Source organism: Rhineura floridana, chromosome 5 (genome assembly GCF_030035675.1).
Source record: "Rhineura floridana isolate rRhiFlo1 chromosome 5, rRhiFlo1.hap2, whole genome shotgun sequence".
Taxonomy (NCBI): domain Eukaryota; kingdom Metazoa; phylum Chordata; class Lepidosauria; order Squamata; family Rhineuridae; genus Rhineura; species Rhineura floridana.
This window is the reverse complement of record NC_084484.1, coordinates 161143785-161167015: the sequence shown is the minus strand read 5'-3', so window position 1 is coordinate 161167015 and position 23231 is coordinate 161143785. Positions and strand designations below refer to the sequence as shown.

Below are 23231 nucleotides of genomic sequence, written 5' to 3'. Positions count from 1 at the left end.
CTTCCACCAGCCACTTTGTATCATAGTAAAAATCGTTCCCCACCCCATCTATGGAGAAGGGCCGCTGTAGCTCAGTAGTGGACCATCTGCGTTGCATATAAAAGGTCTTAGGTTCAATCTTCCCCATCTCCACATAAGGCTGGAAATGTCCCCTGTCTGAAACCCTGGAGAGTGGCTGCCAGTCAGTATAGGCAATACTGAGCTAGATGGATCAATGGTATGACCCTATTTAAAGCAGTCTCCTATATTCCATCACTACCCCATCAGAAGGAAATTGGGATGCATACCTACATGATACCTCCAGAATTAGTGGGCACATGCCTCTGAACAGCAGTTGCTGGGGGCAACAACAGTGGGAGAGTGCTCTCACATCTAATTTCTGGGCTTCCAAGAGGCATCTGGTTGGCCACTGTGGGGAACAGGAGGCTTGCTCAGATGAGCTGTACATATAATCCAGCAGGGCTCTTCTTACTCCTGTGTCTGTCTGGTTCTGCCTCATCATTCTCTGTCTGATTATGCCCTATTGTTCTTTCTTTAATCCTTTAGTTGGCCTCCTATCCAGCATCCATCCACATTGACTTAAGGAACTGTGTATCAAAAAAAAGCACATGCAACTCCCTTCTGAAGATTTATTTATTGCTAAGATTCATGCCAAGATACCATTGGACACAAGGAGCTGAGCTGCAGATGGGAGAGACACATACGGTTCAGTCGCAGCAGTAGAACCTCACATCGTTGAGTGCTGTGTCATCGCCTTGCCCCTGCGGAGGCTCTACTTTTGTCTGGATCCCGCATATGGCGCCTTGAGGACAGGGTGGGCTCCAGGGGCCAAATGTACCCCAGTCATTTGAATGGCCTGTGAGAACAGCCCCATGTTCACAGGCAAACCTGATATTGTCACCTCCTTTATCATCGAATAAAAGCCCTTGCTCTGCTTGTACTCTCAGAGAGAAAGAGATCAGATTGCCTTCGGGACAGACCTCAGCCTTTGTCCAGTCTCCCCACCTGCCAGAGAAGTTAATGATATTAGTGCCCCAAGAAGTGTTTGCCTAGGCCACATCCTCCACATCACATAGCTGAAGCACTACACATATTTTAAGCATATTTTAAGCACATGGCTTCCCCCCAACAAATCTTGGGAACTTTAGTTTGTTAAGGGTGCTGGGAATTGTAGCTTAATGAGGGAGAAACTATGATTCCCAGAATTCTTTGGGGGAAGTCATGTGCTTTAAATTTACATTGAATGTGCTTTAAATGTATGGTGTGGATGTGACCAAAGTATACATACTAATAGTAGTCAAAATCCCTTCCATTCAGAGGAGATTTATAGTAAGAGTACTGTATGCAGATTGTCCTGTCATTTCCTCCATCTGGGACAGCCTGAGTGACATTCACAAGGACTATAAAGAGAAGGAACTCGCCCATTGTTAATCCCCACATCCTGGTTATCAAAAATTTATGGACTGTAATCCTCTTTAAAATCTTATTCACACATTACACTGGATCAAACACCAGCTGTTTCCACACATGTATAAATGTTCATGTGAAAGATACACTAGTGTACAGTGCAGCTATTGTGTAGGGAGCTACACAGATTGTACTCATTGAAAGTTACATGTGCGTAACTGCACTGTCAACTGTACTGTCACCTGTTTTGGCTCACACGTGCACCAAATGTACACCTATTGAATGTCATGTGTGAACACCCCTTACATTTACAGTGCAGGGCTGCTTGTCCTCTGAGGGAAAAGGATGAAGGATGGGAATGCATAGTTTGTGCATGTAGGTTTTAGGACTGGCCCAAAGGAAATCATTGTGCTGTTGTTGCTGCTAATATCACTTCACTTCTATCCTATCCTGTCCTATCCCCTATTCTCTCCATCCTTAGCATAGTGGTGCTTCCAAGGTTGTCTGAAGCATGCTCCCCCCCCCATTTACAGTTTAAAATCCAGCCTTGGGGCTTTCTGATGTATATTTTTGTTAATATTACTTTTATATCCCACCTTTCCTCCAAGGAGCTCAAAGTGGTATACATGGTTCTCCCTCTCTCCATTTTATCCTCACAACAACCCTGTGAGGTAGGTCAGGCTGAGAGGCAGTGACTGGGCCAAGGCCACCCATTAAGTGTCATGACTGAATGAGGATTTGAACTCTGGTCTCCCAGGTCCTAATCTCACACCCTAACCACTGGACTACACTACTACTTAGAATGCAGCCCCAACTGTAAACCCCACTAAAGATGCAACAATAAAAGTGTCCAGGGAGATGTGTGCGGCATACTAAATTGACTTATCCAGGTGACTGTCTCAGGTGAGGTGTTTTTCTTGCTGTTAAAACATTTTTTAAAGCCCCATGCTCACTTGTGGAGGAATGACCTGTAAAATGCTAGCAGCAGGCTTTTCACTTTTTCAGTGCTGAAAGTGGTCATAATGGAGAATAGTGACTTAAACTTTCCATTTTACTGTTCATCTCTTCCCATCACACCCCACCTGTGCAGTGAAGGCAAGTCAGAGTGAAGACACGTCTGTCAAGAGGTGCAATCTGTTCAGAGGGGAGGGTTCCTTTAAGATTCCATCTCCACTCTGCACCGCAGCTGTGAGATGAAGGCTGGAGATAGAGGAGTTGAGGGGGAAAGTGCTCCTCTTATGATGCACACTTAGAGAGAGACATCATCTTTGCTAATGCAGCCAGCAAGAACAGCTCAACATGGAGAGCAATTTCATTTTTCAGCCTCTCTTGGCTAGCGTTTCTATAGCTTGGAGGATGATTTGGGCAGAGCAAACAAACAAATGATAGTTAAGGAACTGCCTGGTTCGCACATAACACTAAACCATTGTTAAGGTCAGTAAGCCCTCAGCAAACTGTGGTTTATTTTTGTTAGCATACCATAAACAACAACAACAGCAAACCATTTTATAGCACACCATAATAAATCACAGTTCTAAGGTGCTGGGCTGGGTTCGCACATAATGCTTAACCATGGTTTATTAGCCAACATTTAACATTGTGTGTGAACCAGGCCACTGAATAAAAATAATGGTGTTTTTTTTACAAAAACACACAAATCTTCTCACTTATTCTCTTTCTCTGTCTCTTCCTCTTTGCTTTCTTAAAAATTGGGATAAGGACAAAGTCCAAGACATTTTGCTGCCTGAGATGGATAAGCAAATGTATTAATGAATGACACTTTATTGTTCAGAGCAAATGGCACTCCCCTTCCAGTCGAGGTGCACGGTACCCAAGGCTGGTCAAGTTATTTTAACACTGTGACAGCACCCCAGCCTTCCTGGGTCGCATGTAGGGTTGCCAGGTTCAGGGCCTGAGACTGATCCTGTATCTTTAGGAGAAGAGAAAGTCAGCCAAGTGCAGGTGTTCTTGCAACACTGTAATGGGAAAAACCACAAGGTGGAATTCTCCCTTCCCCCTGCACAACTTTTAAAAATACAGAAGATCTCTTGGTTGCCAGGCCTAGCAACATCACAGTTCATACAATTCAGAGCAATTCCTTCAACGACATTTGAGACACATATTCCCCATAATTGTTTCTCCCGCTTTCTAGCAGTAAAATAATCCCTAATAACAAATCAAATAATTAACCATTTGCTGCCCTTTCATAACACTCAAAGTCAGCTGCCTCACTTTGTCTCATTTCATGTATGACCATCATGTATGACCTGCAAGCATTTCATGTACGGCCATCTATTACTAGCCATGATGGCTATGTTCTACCTCCACTGTGGGAGGGAGTTATGCCTCTGAAGGCCAATTGCTGGGAACCACATGTGGGGAGAGAGCTGTTGCACTCAGGTCTTTCTTGTGGGCTTCCTAAAGGCATCTGATTGCTCACTGTGAGAATAGGATGCTGGACTAGATGGACCATTGACCTGATCCAGCGGGGCTCTTCTTATGTTCCTACCTGCCTGCTGGACAGAAATTGTGGGTGCAGTCGGTGCAGTGAGGTCCTGGCCATCAGGGAACAGGTTCATTCCCTTGAGGCCAAGGTGTCTGACCTAGAGAGTCAGGCCTCATGAAAAAGGCCTTCAGGATACTGACAGCAGCATCCCACTCCCAGGGTGACAGCTCATTAGATGTCACGGAGATTGAGGGTCTCTGGAAAGAAGGGAAGAGAGAATGATTCCTTAAAAGGAGTCCGTCCCTTGGGGAATTGACAGATATCTTCTACCAGGAGTTCTGATAGCGGGTTATTCAATCATTTGGAACATAGTGGCATCAGAAATTTGGAAGGTAACAGGTGCAGTTCCTGAGAATTATGACTGTGGAGGCGGAAAAACAAACTACAACCCTGCTTCTTTAATCAGGCAGAAGATAACGTAATGTTCCTTGTTGCAACCCTCCAGTGTGGCCAGGACTTTGTTCTGAACCTGTCAAGGTTGCAGCTGTGTCTGGGAAGCAGAAAACATAGGAGAGTCACTACTAATACTTATCATATAGCCTTGATAATGTGTGGATTACATATTCCATTGAGACTAGGGTTGCCAGGCTCAGGGCCTGAGACTGATCCTGTATCTTTAGGAGAAGAGAAAGTCAGCCAAGTGCAGGTGTTCTTGCAACACTGTAACAGGAAAAACCACAAGGTGGAATTCTCCTTTTCCCCTGCACAACTTTTAAAGATACGGAAGACCTCTTGGTGCCTCAGGCCCTGAACCTGGCAACCCCAATTGAGACACATATTCAACCCACAAAAATCCAAAATGCATAGGGTACTCAGAGTAAACCCATTGGAGTTAATAGACATGACTAACTTAGGTTCATTCATTTCAGTGGGTCTACTGTGAGTAGGACTTAGTTGACTACAACCCATATTTTCAACAGGAGAAGGAGACCTCTCCAAGGTCCCCTGTGAAATACTGGCCTGAAATGCAAATTACAATAGCTGGCTCTGTGATGCTACTCAAGAGCAGTGGGCTGGGGCAGCTGAAAACTGCATGAAATTGAATCCCTTTAAGCCCCTTTGACTACTCTGTCTAGCCTTCTCTCTTGCTGATTACCTCTTTGTTACAGCTGACAGAAGTCCCTTGGGAAACAGGTTGAAGGGTAGGGGGGTAGGGAGGTACACCTTAGTGCTCTGAGATGTCAGGTCCCTAGTCTAAGGACCAGTCTTCTCCAACCTAGTGCCCTCCTGATGTTGTGGATTACATCTCTTGTTAGCCCCATGCATTGGCCTGTGCTGATGGGGGTTGAAGTCCAAAAGATCAGGAGGGCACCAGGTTGGGGAAGCAGATTCAGGACTGACTTCCCAATCATCACATCATGCCTAGACTCAGGTTGGACAGCCCATGAATAAGTGACCATCATCCAGTATGTATGCTCATCAAGAACTCAGGAAAAGGATGAACAGCCACCATATTTGGTTCATCAATTTCTCAAACAACAAAGATAGACAGGCTGTGACAGCTGGTGGACACCTTGGACAGCTCCTTGAAAGCTCGGACTAAAACCAAGGTGGATTCCACTGCCCCACTGACATGGAGCCACCAGCCTCCACTGCAGAGAGAAAGAGAAATGGTAAAAGCTACTCACATGCCAACACTAGATTCAATTTGTGTGTCGTCAGTGCAATAGAGGCGGATGCCATTCAGAGAGGTTTCATCTTTCAGTATTAAATTAGGTCTGTGTGGCTCTACCTGATGGAGAGGAGAAAAAGAGGAGCTGTTGCTGCAATAAGGCCACAGTTAAGCATGAGTAACATGCAACATTTTCAGTAGGAATTTCATTCAGTAGGAATTCAACACACATTAGCTTGCAGGCTGAATTTGAGTATATTGTACAGAGCTTGGCAAGTACATTTTTTAAAAGGATCTAGTTCTAGTTCAAGTTCAACATGTCCCAGAAGGAACTAATTCCAGTTCATAGTCCCTTTATAAAATGAGCTAATTTCGTTCACGTTCAATTCCCAGTTCAATTCAAGTTCATCCAAATAATCCTCGGCAAAAAAATAACAATTCAGCATCCAGAATGTTACAAGCTGCTGTGCTAAACTATAAAATGTACTTAAGAAACTGAGGCTGCAATCCAATACACATTTACCTGGGAGTAAGTTCCATTTAACTCAATGGAGCTTTCTTTTGAGTAGACAAGTATTGGATTGCAGCCTAAGAAAACATCAAAATACACACACACACAATGGAATGTGAATTGTTTAATTTATTTTCCCCCAAATTATGATCTCTAAGCTTAAAGTCTGATGAACTTGAAGAGCAACTAGAAATTGTTCAAAGTTCTATCCCCAAAATGAACTGAATTCACTTTTAATTCACCAGCAAATATAGGAACTACTTTCAGGTATAGGTTAGAGGTTTTTGAACTAATTCAGTGAACTTCATTAAACCAAACTAGCTCATTCCAAGCACTGGTATTATAATACCAAGCAATAGTGTTAGCCTGGGGCCTTTTGTATGCAAAGCCCCTTCCTTGCACCCCCAACAATTTCTGAAGGAATAAGATACTGCCCTCTCTGACCAGGCATGCCACAGATGTTAATGAGACTGAGACCAAAGAGGGAAGCACACCTACGAAACAAAAAAAAATCACAAGAAACTCTGACCTTGGGACAATTAGGGTTGCCAGGTTCAGGGCCTGAGACTGATCCTGTATCTTTAGGAGAAGAGAAAGTCAGCCAAGTGCAGGTGTTCTTTCAACACTGTAACAGGAAAAACCACAAGGTGGAATTCTCTCTTCCCCCTGCACAACTTTTAAAGATACAGAAAACCTCTTGGAGGGACAACCAAGAGGTCTTCTGTATCTTTAAAAGGTGTGCAGGGGGAAGGGAGAAATCCACCTTGTGGTTTTTCCCATTACAATGTTGCAAGAACACCTGCACTTGGCTGACTTTCTCTTCTCCTAAAGATATAGGATCAGTCTCAGGCCCTGAGCCTGGCAACCCTAGGGACAATCAAGTATGGGAAATCAAGCAGCAGTTATCTGGAAATTCATCAGTAATCTCACTTCCATGTTCAATAGAAAGCAACAGAAGTACAGAAAATGTGAGTAGGAAACTCTTAATTAAGACTGCAAGGGACCTGTGCTGAACTGGACAGACCTGTCAGCAAACATAAAAAAAGGATATTGGTTATAAGGATGGGCATTGCTGGATACACCAAGAGCACCAAGTGTCATAGATTAATTCTGTTTCCAGACTATTGTGGAAAAGCAAGGGCCCAGATGCCCTAAAGGCCTCACAATGCAGAATCATAGATAGTGCTTGATACTTCATGGATCGTGAACTGTATCTTAGATGCTGCAGAATTGGCTATAATAACCCAGTGTGCTCTGGGTTTCTGGGACCTTGCATGGATTCTGTGATAGAGTTTGTATTTTGTGGGGGGGGGGTTGCTGCTTTCCCTGCCCTTCTTTCTAAAGAAACGTGTTCCCCCCCCAAAAAAAATATGTTCCATAGGACTGCAATGAAAAGTGATCCAACAAAGCCTTCCTTTAGAGAAGGAAAGAGAAACAGCTAATTCAGTGGGTCCAATGGAAGAGGAACACAAGAAGCAATCATATACTGAGTTAGACCATTGGCCTACCTGGCCCATTTCTCTCTACTCTGACTAGAAACAGCTCACCAAGGTCTCAAATCAGGGCCCTTCCAAGTCCTATAACCTGGGGTTCTGTTAACTGAAGATGATTATGAAGATTGAACCTGGGACCTCTCCCTTTCAAAGCATATGCTCTGCTAATGAGTGATAGCCTGTTCTTTGCCATCCCGGACAAAAATTCTTTAAAAATACGGCCCTTTCTGCAGAAACTCGTCTTGGATTATAATCTAAGATTTCCTCTAGCCAAAGTGGGACTCATGTCTATCAGCCAACAAAAGCAACAGACAAGGCAAACAAAATAAACAGGGAGAGCATTTTTTTTTCTGATTTAACAGACACAAAGTGATTCCATATGGATGGATGCTGAAATACACTGAATTCAGCCTAAGTATGAGGCATATTTTCTTAAAAGTTAGTGATAAAGAATTGGAACAACTTGAATCTGATCTACCATGACTCCTCATCCTGCATCTGGACACTCCCAACTAGGAAAGGAGAAATTCAATTCAATTCCCATTTGAAGCCAAATCTATCAAATTCACACTTTCTGAAACAATATGAAAACCAAAACCTAGCCATCTGTTCAAATCCACACTTATCTGGGTTTTGCAATGCAGTTCTCCAACCATACAATGTTTACAAAAATGCATATACTGGGGAAATTGTGCATACAAATAAATATGTTAGTGGTTAGCAGAAAAGAAAAAAATAGAGAGCCAGTGTGGTGTAGTGGTTAAGGTGTTGGACTACGACCTGGGAGACCAGGGTTCGAATCCCCACATAGCCATGAAGTTCACTGGGTGACCTTGGGCCAGTCACTGCCTCTCAGCCTCATGAAAACCCTAGTCATGGGGTCGCCATAAGTCGGAATTGACTTGAAGGCAGTACACTAACACTAAGCAAAAAATAACATACAAACATGCATCATGTTGGGAGATTTTGCTTGACAATATGTATCCATTAGCCCAAGCTGTATACACAAATGTGCTTATTAGGAGAAACTCACATTAAATACTGAAGAATTTCCATGAGGATTTAAAAATAATAACAATTGCACATTCATACAGAAATGTGGAGAACTGAATTTAAGATTGGAAAAATGAGAAATTGAAAGAACCCAGACTGACAGATCTTTCCTCTCCTACTCCAACCATACCAACACTCTCCATACTTGCCCTGAAGTCTCCTTTTTTCTTGACAACCAAAATCTGACCCATCATTCTCTTATCCTTTCCACTTAAAAACAACAACAGTGTGCACAAGGCATTCGTGTTTCCCAACCTTTCCACTCTTGGGAATGTGTTCTTGGACTATTTTATTTGGAGTGTCCTTATTGTCACAGCTACTTGCTATCAAGGTGTCCAGAAAGGAGGATACAAGGAGGCTTCTACCTTCAGTTGGAATCCATTTGCATGTCCTTTGGGACAGAATTCTGTTTCTCCCCAAATACCCCAACGTGCTCCGTTAGGCACTGTGAGGACAGTCGTATATTTTCTGGCTTCTGCATCGCAGAGGCAACTGGAGAAAATCGAGAAGAGCACAGTAGTGATGGAGAGGTCCATGGAAGGCAGTCCAGTGTAGATCTAGCAGCAAAAGCATAGTGGAAAAATAGTTGCCTTGAGAATTTATACCTCTGGTCCCAGTATCCCTGAATCCTGTTTTTCAGAAATTGCCCTTAGAGAGATGTGCTTTTGGACAGGCCCTCCCTTAGCATGTGCGGGGCCTGGGGCAAAAGCTTAGTTGGGGGGCCCCACATTTGCTCCGGGTCACCATCTTGGTCTTGGCTGAGTCACCAAGGCACCAGTCCCGGAACTGCTGGCCCAGCTCACTGTCCCCAGGGCGGCTACCGCTTGCTGACCGCAGCAGGAGCGGCGGTGGCGGCGGTGGCTTCAGCATGGCGGGTGGGCGGGCAGGCGAGCAAGCCCCTGTCCCGGGTGGAGATAAAGAGAGAGAGCGCTGCACCCTGCCTGGCATGGTGAAGGCGAGCAGGCAGGGGAGGGAGGAGCCGGCTGGTGAGCAGATCGCCAAGTGCGGGGGGGGCCCAAAGCACAAGGCCTGGGGCAACTGCCCCGCTTTCCGGTGCCTAGGGGCGGCTCTGCTTTTGGAGATCAACTTTTGGTTGATGCAATAAATTTACTGACTGGCCTTTCTGATTACAGTTAGTTCTTGAGAATTTGGGATGGGAACAGAGCAAAGCACACCAGGCAACCAGGAAATGCTTTTAGAAAAAATAAAAGGTAGAACAATAGTGAATGGATTCTCTGTTGCTCTGAATACGGCTTAGGTCCAGGCTATCTATCAGACCATATCTCCCTGTATGAACCTACCCGGGCCCTGAGATCTTCAGGAGAGGCCCTTCTCTCAATACCCACGCCCTCTCAAGTACGACTGGTGGGGATGCGTGATAGGACCTTCTTGGTGGCTGCCCCTAGGCTTTGGAATTCCCTTCCTAGGGATGTAAGAATGACCCCCTCCTTGCAGTCCTTCCGGCGTCAAGCAAAGACCTTTCTATTCCAACAAGCCTTTGGTATTGTCGGCTGCTTAAGATAGGGCTTGACGGGAACTGCATTGCTAATGCCTAATTCCTTCATTTTTAAACTGGTCTGTTATTCTCTTTTAGCTATGTATGAATGGTTTTAATATTGGAATTAGTTTAATTTTATTTTAATTTAGACTCTGTATGTTTTAATTATATGTGTTTTTTATCTGGAAGCCACCGCGAGTTCCAGTTTTGGAAGGATGGCGGGGTATAAATAATAATAATAATAATAATAATAATAATAAATATTACATCACAGGAATTCCTAAACAGTGTTAACAAAGGTATGATTCCATAGGAGTATAGGAAGCTGCCTGATACTGACATTGGTCCCTCTAGCTCCATATTGTCTACACTGACTGGCAGTGGCTCGCCAGGGTTTCAGACAGGGAATTTTTTCCATTCCTACCTGGAGATTTCAGAAACTGAAGCTAGGACTTGTGCATGCAAAGTAGATGATCTTCCACTCGGCTATGGACCTTCCTATTATTTATTTTAAATTTGTTATATGTTACTTTTTCAGGCAATGCCTGTCCAAAGCAACTTCCAACCATAAAAACTTACAAGTATTAAAAATCAATTATTACTAAAACCTAAAATAAAACAGATTCCAAAGAATAAAAACAGACTCAGAGCTCCAACAGCAAAACTGTATTCCAACCTCTATTCCACGAGTATGACAAGAAAAAATTATCCAAGGAAGTCCAATAGAAACAGATGAGTCTTAAATGCCTTTCAGAAAGCCTGAAGGATATTGGCCAACTGTGAGGGAATTCCAAAGGTGTGGAGCCACCATGGAAAAGGCTCTTGTGGTCAATCACCTCACAGCTCTAATAGGTGGAAATACAAAGAGGACCTCCTACTGAGATCTCATTGTGCAGGCAGGATTGTATTAATGCAGGTGGTCCATCAGATAGCTCAAGCCCAAACTTTAAATCAGGCCTGGAAAGCCAGCGTAGCTGGTATAATGCGGAAGTTATTGAAGCTGACCACTGTACATCCATCAGGAATCTGGTGTCCCAGTTTTGAACCAACTGAAGTTTCCAGACTATATTTAAAGGCAGCTCAAGTGGAGTGCATTACAATAGTTTAGCCTGGACATGACCAGAGCATGGATCACTGTGGCCAGGTTTGCCCTCTCCAGATAAGGCTACAGTTGGTGTTCTAGCCAAAGCTGATAAAACACACTCCTGGCTAACAACATTACCTGACTTCCCCAGTCAGCGACGAATCTAGAAGCACTCCCAAACTGCAGGCTTGGTCTTTTAGGGAGAATGCTACCTCATCTAACACCAGTTGTAATCCTCTTTCCAGAACTGGAGAATTTCCCAAGTAGGGATGGTGGAAAAATTTGATTCAGATCACATTCAAACGTGAACCTACCGAATCTGCACTTTTCAAAATAGTATCATGAACTGTAAACACAGCCATCCTTTGAAATTTGCACTTCTCTGAATTTTGCAATGCAGTTCTCCAGCCAACTAACATGTACTAAAATACATATACTAGGACAAGCACAAAAATGCATATGTTGGTGAAAAGATCATACAAATATTAGGGAAGACTGCTTTACAAAATACAAATATATCAGAGAAAATTACAGTGAACAATGTGTTTATTTGGAGAAATTCACACTAAAATGCTGGTGAATCTTCATGAGGACTTTTTTATTTTTAAAAATTGCAAACTGATGTGGAAAGGTGGAGACCTAAACCTACGATGCCTACACCCAACCCACAGCATCTCTGTTTGGCCTGGATTTGACCTCAGATTGTTTGCCCTCATCCATCACAGAACAGGCATTATTATTTTATGGTTTCAGCAGCCTGCCTGGGATCAGAAGATGGAAAAGCATGGTAGAGCTGTGTGTCATCAGCATATTGGTGACATTGCAGCCTAAATCTTTGGATGACTGCCCATAGGAGTTTCATGTAGATATTTCAAAGCATGGGGGACCATATAGAGCCCTGTAGCAACCTATACAACCAAAGGCTACCGGTCAGATCATGAGTTCCTCCCTCCTATTTTTGACTCACCTTTTAGGAATAACACTGCAGCTGGAATTTATTTCTTGTTCTTTGTTTTCTGGCTTTGCCTCAATTCCGTTCTGGCAATTGTTCAAGCTCCTGTAATTTGGGACATGGTGCAACCCTTCTCCTCCTTCCTCATCTCAGCAAGCTTCTCCACGCAGTGTAGTGCAGTGCAGTTATACTTACAGTCTCACCACAGTCAGTTTTCCTGCATGAAAGAGACCCTGAGCTGATCAATGTATATGCACGTGGGCAGGGCAGTGGCCAGCAGCAGGGAGGAGTTGGCCTCCCAGGCTCTGCAGCTCTATAACTGAGCAGGGCAGTGGAAAAACTATGGAGCCTACCAGCTCCCTGTGTCAACCACACTCCCATCACAATTGCCTTTAATAAGTGCCACCCAAGGCAGTAGGGCTATAGGCAGTCCCCCTCACCTCCTGATCCAGCGTTATGGACTGGCCCTGATCAACTTGTAATCATCCTGACCTGGATCTGGGCCCAGAATATATTTGGGGCTCAGCCCTAACCCTATTTATGCATGCGGTCGGGAGGGGGAAGAAGGATACCTTGTGTCTCCTTTCTCCCCCTTCCTACCACATGTTTAATCAGGGTTTTAAGGAGTGGGGTTGGCAGTAGCAGGCTGGCATGGGTAATTGCTTACCTGGTTTCCCAATGCTACACATTACTGCCAGTTTCCAAGAGAGGAAAGGGAGGGGTGAGCAGCCCTGTTGCCAGTCTTCCTTGTTATGTGGGCAGCCACATTTCTAAATGGGGAATTTGGGGGGAGAGAAGTACATAGCCAATTCCCCACCCACCTCTTTCCCCCTCACCCCTCCTCCACCCAGAAAGTGTGTTAACTTACGTGAATGAAGTTTAATCTGTTGAATTGTCTCACCCTTTTTTGAGAGATCTCCAGGAATACCAGACTCAAAAGCTTGACTTTGCCTATAGCAACAGTCCTCTTTTATCTATGGCCTGTCTGTTTGTTCTGATTCTTTATGAACTGAACTACTTTGGCAATGACAGTGTGTCCCTGAGCTTGGCTTTGATGCTGGACTAGTTCTCTCAATTTTAGATTCCACCTATTCATACTACAACTTTACAGAAGGGCAGAGAGAAAATAAATACTTTACGATGTGTTTGTTAACTCCTCCTTAAGAGTCCCTCCTTTTAGCCTTGTTCCTGATTTTTAGATTTTGCTTCCTGTTGGACATTAAAGGGAAAACTTTTTAACTGGTTGCTATATAAAGGACTAACTAAGCAACTGGAAACTAATTGTGGAAAGCAATTGGATTTTTTAAAGGGTTGCTGGGTTTATCTTTCTGTCCAGAAACCTTGAAAAGGCCTCATTCTAAGCTGCACATATTGGGAAAAATGAGAAATGAAGCCTGAGTTTAGCCTAGGGGGCCATCCAACAATCTAACTGTAGTGTGTACAGCAGTGTTTCTATTCCTTTAGGCCTGTTTTCATCCTTTGCCATCAAGTACTCAAGAAAAAGAAGAAGAAAAGCCACTATGAATGTGAGTATAGTAAATGCTTTAAAAGAGTAAAGGGTAACTTAGGGTAGCCATTTTTTCAGATCACTTTAAGTTATAGTATCTCTTTATTTCACCCTTTAGCAATAAGCACCCAATCCTGCTCTACTCATTATTACTGAAAGATAAATTAACTCTTACTTCTTAATGCAAGCAAACAAGCATGCTTCTTTATTGCTGACTGGGTAGAGAACACAACTGAATGAAACTGAATGAAAGGAAAGTCCAAGGGATGGAGTTTAATTCTAGCCCATAATACAAAGATCTAATATTTAATTGTTCAAGAGTCATGCTACTCACTTTTTTTCCAGGATTACTTAAGTAATTATAGGGTGATTATGATCATGAAAAATCCACCCTCAGAAAAAGTCTCGAGTGAGCAGACTTTTGGGTGCTCTTCCAAATGAGGCTTTTGTTGGGAACTTGCCTTGCCTTATTCACTGATTTTTTTTTCCAGTGGTCCTATTCTTAAATTGCTGCTGTTTTTAAAATAAGCTGTTAATCTTTAAATGGAGGCTGTCATTGTCTGTCATGTCACAAATAAAAAAGACAATTTCCCTCCCAAAAAAATCCTGAGAGTGGGAACAAAACACAGCTCGGGGGGGGCAGTGCCCACATTCCCCTCCCCCCAGCTACAGGACTGGAGTCAAGGCAGTGAGGAATGTTAGGAGTGCTACGGAAACCCTTGGAAAGCACAGCAAGTTAAGGAAAGAAGCGGCAGCGATTCCCAGGATAATTGTTTGAGTAGTGCATTTAGTCCCCATGGCTGCAGCTCAATCGAAATCACATATTGTGTACACTTATCTGCCATTATAACTCAAGAAACACTGTACTAGAGAGTACGCCCCACTGGACGCAGTGGGATTCGTTGGGGGCTTACTTTCTAGTTATTCACTAGAAATGACAATAATGCTGGGAAAAACAGCAGGGAGTAGAAAAAGAGGAAGACCAAACAAGAGACGGATTGATTCCATAAAGGAAGCCACAGACCTGTGTTGGAGAAATTCTTTATATACAAACAATAAGCAAAATGTATTCTTTTATAAAGCTATAAAGGTTTATAACATTTTAATAGTTTAGTTTAATATTTAATAAGTGTAGTAGCCAGCCAGAACCCTTTGCTTCTTGGAGCTGTCTTCCTTGTCTGTTTTGGTTTGTATAAAACAGCTAGAACTCTAAACAATTATGATATCACTGAATAGACACTGGACATCTCTGAACATCCTTGTGCTCTCCAAGACGTAGGAAGGGTTGCATTGGCCAGAATGCTTAGCTTACAGTGCAAATGTACTTTTATGTGAAGTACTGAACATTGCCAAACTCACCAGAACATGATGCAGAAAGTACAGTACCTATGTAATGCCTAAGCAATACCTGTGCAAATGCCTGTGTAATACTGTAATACCTATGTCATACTAATGTGTAACCTTCTGATTGGTAGATCATTGTCCTGAAATGTATAAAAAACCCAGGCAACCAGTGCCATGTGGCAGTTCTCACTCAGAGGGAGACTGACCAAGCGTGCACTTGTCATCCAGTAAAGGCCTACCTTTTTGCTGCAAGCCTGTGTTCTTCGATTTTACTCAAGGACCCCCAGTCCAATGAATTAAAAAATTCCCTGTCACCTGAACTTACAAGATCTGAACAGGGTGGTTTATCATGGATGCTATTGGAGGTCGCTGATTCATAGGGTCGCCATAAGTCGTAATCGACCTGAAGGCATATAACAACAACTTTCTAGTTAGAATGCACACATGCCTCTCCTTCTTCATCCCTGCTGCCCAACTGCCCTGCCTTTTCACAGGTAGGCCTACCTGGGACAATCTGGGACTGTCTCAACCCTATCTGACTGAAGCCCTGATCATCTCAAATTGAGCCAATTCAGTTTGGAATCCAGGTTTTGACTGGATCTGGTACAGTCGTAATGCACAGACGATAAGGCTATCCTAGCTGTGATGGCTATGTGTTACTTCCAGTTTTGGAAGAAGTATGCTTCTGAATTCCAGTTGCATGGAATCACAAGAGGGAAGAATGTTGTTGCCCTTAGGTCCCCCTTGTGAGCTTCCCATAGGCATCTAGTTGGCCACTCTAAGAACAGGATGATAGACTAGTCATGAAGAATCAGTTTGTGAATTTTGGAGAAGACGTTATGTATAACAAATAGTTGTACTAGAAAGCAGCCTCTCAACAAAAAGAAAACTGCTTAGCTGAAAGGCTTCTTATCAGCCATGTATAACAAGAGGAATTATTTGGACACTTTCCTAAGGACTTAGGACTAATTGGAAAAATCTGAAACAGACTTAATGGTCAAAATGGATCTATAACTAGTTGTTTCATAGCATTATTGTTCAATGTCTTTTTTATAGGTTTGTTCTTTGGAGTACAAGTATATTTTCATATTTGTGGGTCTTCTGACATTTTGTCCACGGCTAATTAGCCAGATATTTAACATCTGATGGTACTATTTAAAAGCCTGTGACTATTTGCTATTCTATGCATGGAAAGTTCCACTGTGCAAGTGGAGTTCTGCTTATTCTTCTCTGGACCCAACTCTCTATACCTGTAAATTCAGGCATGGCACCAGTTATCAGCCAGCTCAGGCACTGGCTGATGGCCCCAAGGGCTTGTAAGGGTTCATCACTGGGCCAACTTGGATGTGTTGCTATTCATTGCCCTTCCCACCAGGCCTCTAAATGCTTTTCAGTGGCAGTTGGTGCCACTTTTGAATGTGACCAAGCTGAGCTGCCATCCTTGGTGGTTGCCCATCATGTACTGATTTCATAGACATATGTGCTGAGACATTATCTTAGGGGTACCTTCAGATAGAGAGCCGGGTGGCCTCCATGGATGGCTGCTGTGCTTAGCTCCCACTCAAAAGCTTTCACCTATCTGCCTGCAAAGCAGCAGTAGCAGCAGCGGAAGTATGTGTTAGCTGCTGTAACTGCCACAAACAGGGCTAGATCCTGCCCTGGTTGGTAACAGTTGAGGAGGCCATCAGCACCATGTCAAGTCCCCCATCAAGTCTGGTGCTGATTCTGTGTTAATTGACTCAGGGGTTTCTACTTATTCACTGCTGAAACAGATTACTGAAATTGTCTTTTTAAAAATAAGTTCTGAAAGTAGCTGCCAGAATTGCTGGAACTAAAGGCTGAAACTTACTGGTGAAACTAATGGCTGATTAAGGGACTGGAGCAACTTATTGCATGAAACTAACTAGTGAAACTAATGGCTAAAACAACTGGTGAAACTAATGGTTAAAAGTAACTGGTGAAACTAATAGCTAAAACTAACTGGTGAAACTAATGGCTGAAAGTAATTGGTGAAATTAACTCTTAAAAGTTAATTGTAACAAATTTTGCTCAGTTCAGGGTAGAAGTCTAAACATGCTTTCTATATAGCAAACCCTAGGGTATTCAGTTAAGCAGCACCCTAGTTCCCTCTGTAACAGATGCCACGTTAAGGGGGAGGGGGTTACCTCCTCTTCCAAATCAGCACACAGAAATGTAGGATCCAGGGGAAATGCCTCACACATATAAGTTTAGTTAACATGTTTCCTTTACTTAATAAAGCTAGTTGAATGTTACAAAAGAGAAAATAAATTAGTTTAATCAGTATATAGTCAATAACGTATGAACATAGCAAAATACAAAATTAAGTATTTAATTAAAGTAAATTAAAGTATTACAGATTTAAAGCATTGATGCAGAGTTGGGGCATAATTCTTAATTACCTGGGTGTAAGCTTGTGAATCTCTCAGAGGAGAAGACTGACTACAGGGCCCACCTTAGCATGTGCTAATAATAATAACAATAATAATAACAATAACAATAACAATAATAATAATAATAATAATAATAATAATAATAATAATAATAATAATAATAATTTATATTCCATCCTTCCTGTGTATATATCTGTATACCTGGAAGAAATACAATAAATTCCACTTTCAGGATAACATACATTAAAAAAATTTAGACATAGAAAAATGTCTGGTGAGCATCTGAGTATACTAAAAGTTGTGAATTTGAGATTCTGATTAGTGTGGTTAATTGCTTTTGATAAGTATTGGTCAGTTCACATTTTAGAGCTTTGTAATAAACTTAATTTTTTATGTATTTATTTATTACATTTGTAGCCCACCTTTCCCCCAAGGAGCTCACAGTGGTGTATATGGTTCTCCCCTCCCCATTTTATCCTCACAACAACATTGTGAGGTAGGTCAGGCTGAGAGACAGTGATTCGAACTCTGTATTCCTGGTCATAATCCACCCTAGCCATCATACCACACTAGTGAAATGGTTTTATGACATGAAAGAAAGTCATGTTATTTCAAGATAGGGGAATATGGGACCTGAAGATTGGTATGTGAATCTGGTCTGTGTCACCTGTCATGGTGAGGGTGTCACAGTGATACAAAGGATGCCTTCATTCTCAGTGTAATGTCGGCACATGTTACCAAATTCTACCAAGCTACACAGGAAGTGGATTGGACTGTGAAAGTTCAACCCAAATTGTGTTTGCATTTTTACAAATTTGTAAGGCAGTACAATATCTGAGAGAGGAGGTCAGGTCTCCTGCTCCCCTCGTGCATTCACTATAGCTACCCAATTTCCCTGCTTTTTAAAGTTTGATAGAAAAATCTGTTGGCTATAGGCACGTTCTTAAACTGCAAGGTTTTTTGCCTATTAGTGAATAATGATTAAAGTGGCACATAGTTGGCTTGTTCTTATCCATAATGACAAAAGCCGCCCATAGCTGTCTTTAATTGGTAACAAAAGTGTTAAACTGGTAACAAAAGGGTTAAAGTGGCTCATAGCTGGCTTTAACGTATTCATCACAATTCAATAATTACCGTTTATTATTGTGAGGCAATTGCATGCCTTAGTGTGGCTGGCATATAACATCTTATCTAGTAATAGCCTTATACAAACAGCTTTATGCAAACAGCTTTATGCAAGCAACTTAATGCAAATAGCGTTATGCTTTTCTTAATCATACAAACACGATGTTTGTTATTGGTACAAACAAGATTCTCTTTGGCCTTAGGCAAAGGGTTTTTTACTTTATATAATATACTCTTTTTATCTTCAGAAAAAGTTTGAAAACTGAACCACCACACATAGGTGTGTTTATATATATGTGTGTGTGTGTGAACGTTATTGTGATTAACCAAACAGAGGTTTTTATTGTATTAACAAAACGTTTCGGCTTCCACCTTCATCAGCTGCTAACATACAAATGCTGTTACCAAGGTGGCAGTTATAGAGCTTTGAGGATGGAATGCTCAGAGGGGCATCATTTGCAGAAGCTAAGTAGTGGTGGTACTGTCCTCCAGGTTCAGGCCATGTGGTGCCAATGTGTCCAGAGAGTAAATCCAAAAATTCTCCCTTTTAGTCAATGCTGCTGGATCTGCTGGCATCTCTATCACTGTAATGGAAAAGTCCAACAGGCTGTGACCCTCAATGTTAACTATATATATAGTTGCGTGCCACCCCAAACTCTGAGCGGTGAGAAATCTCCAGGGGTCTCTGCACTTACCCAGGGGTTTGGTTTCCTTGGAAAGAAGGTCAGCAGAGACTGTGGTGTCTTTTTGAAATATGGTTTGTTTATTTACACACATTCCAACCTGAGTTTAAGGTGGAGGGGTCCAAAGCATCAGCAGTCCAATAGATCATTCTTTCCCATTAGGCTTACAGGAGGCACCCTAAAGCCATGGTGCAGGGAGCTAGCCTCTCTACCATCTCTAGTTCTCACCCTTCCCTCAGACTCAACTCAAAACACAAGCCTCTCTTAGGCCCCAGGAGGGGGGGGTGCTTTCCTGAAGAGTTTCAGTAACAATGGGATCTCCCTGGCCCAGTTAATGGGCACTTGATAGACCCATTAACTCACCTGGCCATTGTTGTGCACCAACTATTAGACCAACAAAAGACACTCATCTGACCCTCCGCTGCAGAGCCCACTTCCAGGTACAGGATTCCAAATCAGAGGCTGGAAGGGGATTCCTAGAAACCATCTATCTCAACCCCAAACCCATAACAATATATATTTCTTACACTTTCTGCAATGTTAACTAACCTGCTAAATTTCAACACAAACATATTCTCTTTTTGGCTTTGGAAGAAGAGTCTTAGACTTTACTCACACACTTCTCCCTGCCCTACTTGAGCACATTTTCTCTCTTTTCCTCCCCTCCCCCTTCTCCTGGTTTGGGCTGGAACAAAACCACACATCCCCCCCTTTTGTTTTGCTGCTGGGTTGAGAATAAGATCCTTGTTAATAAACAAACAAACAAACTGGAGGATGTGCAGCAGAGAGACAGAGAGAGTGTGTCCAAATCCAAGTTCTTCCCTCCGCTCCCTCCTTTCCCACTTTCCCCATCTCCTGTCATCCTGGCTGTGGTCGCCCTCCTGCTCAGCAAACTTCATCACTTGCTTGCTTGCTCTCCATTGTTGTCTCCACACTCCTCAGTCCTTCCCTCATTCGCCTTCTCCCACAGCAACAGATGTCCCTAGGAGCCAATCAGCATGAAAGGGGAGGTGTGTGTTAGCTACTGAGAATAATAATAACAATAATAATAATAATAAATTTAATTTTTGAGTCGCCTATCTGGCCGAAACCACTCTAGGCGACGTACAACATTAAATTCAACAATACATAATAATACAATACATAATAAAATACAGCGCAGTCAACAATAACCATTTTAAAAAGCGGCAGTACAGGGCCATCAATAGACAATTTTAAAACAATATAAAGAAATTAGCCCACCCCGGGGACCCCAAAGGCCTGTCCAAAGAGCCATGTTTTTAAGGCTCGGCAAAATGTATCTAGGGAAGGGGCATGGCGAAGATCGAACGGGAGGGAGTTCCAGAGAGTGGGGGCCACCACTGAGAATGCCCTCTCTCTAGTCCCCACCAACCTAGCTGTTTTCGTTGGTGGGACGGAGAGAAGGCCCTGTGTGGCTGATCTGGTCGGGCGGCTTAGTTGGTGGTACTGGAGGTGCTCCTTCAGGTAAACCGGGCCGAGACCGTATAGGGATTTAAAGGTTAACACCAACACCTTGAATTGGGCCCGGAAAACAACTGGAAGCCAATGTAGATGAAATAACACCGGCGTGATGTGATCACGGCGGCAGCTGTTTGTTAGCAGGCCTGCCGCCGCATTCTGCACCAGTTGTAGTTTCCAGACCGTTTTCAAGGGTAACCCCACGTAGAGCGCATTGCAGTAGTCTAATCGAGAGGTAACCAGGGCATGTACCACCAGTGGGAGCTGATGAATAGGAAGGTAGGGTTTCAACCTCCGTATGAGGTGTAGTTGATACCAAGCTACCTGGCTCACTGCCGAAATCTGAGCCTCCATGGACAGCTTGGAATCAAGAACAACCCCGAGGCTGCGGACCTGATCCTTCAGGGGCAATTTTACCCCATTAAGATTCAGGTCAGTCTTCTTAGTGGTTGACTCACCTGTTTTCACTCTGATTTGTTCCAATCAGCAGGAAAGGACAAGGTAGCATGCTAGACTACTCTTCTTAGTGGCTAACACACTCTCCTTTCATGCTGATTGGTGTGTAGGACACTGGAGATAGAGGGACCCTGCTGGGACCTGGCTCCCAAAAAAGTAACACATCTAAGACAAACACCCCCAGATCCTGCATGACTACACTCCTGACAGGGAGGAGAAGAGGAAATTCCATTGAGCAAGCAAAATTTTCTTCATACTGTGTCCCAATAAGTATTTGGTTTCACACTATGTTGTAGATGAATTTTTCATCTACATTTTAAGTGTGCCCTTCTTCCTGGGGGTGCACATGGTTCTTCATTGTTTTCATCCTGAGGAGCAGATAGGCTGAGAGATGGTGAGTAACCATGGTTACCCAGTATACTTTATAGCTCATTTCCATTTTGAAAAATTAATTAAAATGATTTACATGCAAGCAAAGTTTATTAACCAGATCAACACATTTAAAGCACATCCAACTCATATTTAAAGCTCATGAGTTCCCCTAAAGAGTCCTAGGAAGTGTTGTTTCTCCCTCACCGTTATAGTTCTCACCACCCTTAACAAACTACAGTTCCCATGATTCTGTGGTGGGATTCTTGTGCTTCAAATGGGTGTTGAATGTGCTATAAATGAATGGTGTGGATCTGCCCTAGGTATGATATACATTCAAGAGTGAATTAAAAAGAACAATTTTAAAAGATACTTTTTTAAAAAGGGGAAGGGTTGTAGCTCATTGGTAGGGCATATACTGCAATTACTGCAATGCACTCTACGTGGGGCAGCCTTTGAAGATTGTTCGGAAACTGCAGCTTGTGCAAAATGCAGTGCCCAGATTGGTAACAGGGACCAGACATATAAAACTGATTCTGGCCCGCTTGCACTGGCTGCCTTTATGTTTCCGAGCTCAATTCAAGGTGCTGGTATTGACCTATAAAGCCTTACACGGCTTGGGACCACAATACCTGATGGAACGCCTCTCCCGATACAAACTCACCCGTACACTGCGTTCAAGATCAAAGGCCCTCCTCCGGGTGCTTACTCCGAGGGAAGCTCGGAGAATGGCAACAAGGGAGAGGGCCTTCTCAGTGGTGGCCCCCAAATTATGGAATGATCTTTTTGACGAGGTGTGCCTGGCGCCAACACTGTTATCTTTTTGGCGCCAGGTCAAGACTTTCCTCTTCTCCCAGGCATTTTAGCATGTGTTCTATATTGTTTTAAATTTTTAAATTGTGTTTTAAATTGTTTTTTAAAATATGTATTTTAAATTGTATTTGTTTTTAGTTATTGTAAACCGCATAGCTTCGGCTATGGAGCGGTATACAAGTTTAATAAATAAATAAATAAATAAATAAATAAATATATTTTGCATGCAAAGGTCCAAAATTCAATTTCTGGGAAAGACTATTGCCTGGAATCCTGGAGAGCCAAGTCCAAGTTATTATTTGGTATGAATGTGATTAGGTGTGTGTGTATTGGTGCTTTTATCTGTTTTAATATGTGCCTGGGAGAGTGTATTACACATCAACCGGGGAGACCTTCGGGGGCCCCAATTAGCGTAGTGACGGGTAATGGGAGGTATGGTGTTGTGAGGAGAACATGCCAGGTAAGGGGAACTCGTCCCAGACAAGTAGTGTCTGTGACCTGTTCCGGTTCTCCTCACATCCCCAGGACTGCTGGTTGTCCTATCAGTCAGCCTTCGGATCTCCATATGCTGTTGTTAAACGCCAGGTCGGTACAACATAAGATCTCCCTTGTTTATGATTTAATTGTGGAGGAGGCGGCTGACCTGGCGTGTATAACCGAGACCTGGGTGGGTGATATGGGAGGAGTTGCTCTTTCCCAGCTTTGCCCACCTGGGTACATGGTTCAGCATTATGGTAGAGCCGAAGGTTGGGGAGGTGGGGTTGCCGTGGTCTATAGGAGTTCTTTCTCACTCTCCAAGCACCCTGTACAGGTGACGACTGGTTTGGAGTGTCTCCACCTTGCGCTGGGCCAGAGAGACAGGTTGGGAATTTTGTTGGTGTACCACCCGCCCTGCTGCTCAACAAATTCCCTAACTGAGCTGACACAG

General features: G+C 43.1%; 2 protein-coding genes across 2 annotated transcripts in view; both read right to left on the bottom strand.

Moving 5' to 3' along the window:
* Positions 1–694: 694 nt before the first annotated feature.
* LOC133385989 (vitelline membrane outer layer protein 1-like) lies at positions 695–9118 on the bottom strand. The gene is made up of 3 exons (XM_061629599.1): positions 8948–9118; positions 5542–5645; positions 695–1005 (listed from the first exon to the last, which is right to left on the bottom strand). The coding sequence occupies exons 1-3, from the start codon at positions 9116–9118 to the stop codon at positions 708–710; spliced, it is 573 nt and encodes a 190-aa protein (XP_061485583.1). The 3' UTR covers positions 695–707.
* Positions 9119–9263: 145 nt separating this feature from the next.
* The window catches only part of LOC133386120 (uncharacterized), a 50294-nt gene continuing 36326 nt past the window's right edge, over positions 9264–23231 (bottom strand). The window contains exon 5 of the mRNA XM_061629728.1: positions 9264–9481. Within this exon, the coding sequence (XP_061485712.1) occupies positions 9264–9481 (218 nt within the window). The remainder of the gene's footprint in view (positions 9482–23231) is intronic.

Coding starts and splice junctions, on each gene's coding strand:
- LOC133385989 (XM_061629599.1), bottom strand. CDS start 9,118: ATGGACCTCTCCATCACTACTGTGCTCTTCTCGATTTTCTCCAGTTGC. Junction 5,646..8,947: donor CAAATGGATTCCAACTGAAG/GTAGAAGCCTCC, acceptor CCTCTCCATCAG/GTAGAGCCACACAGACCTAA. Junction 1,006..5,541: donor ATTGAATCTAGTGTTGGCAT/GTGAGTAGCTTT, acceptor CTTCTCTGGCAG/GTGGGGAGACTGGACAAAGG.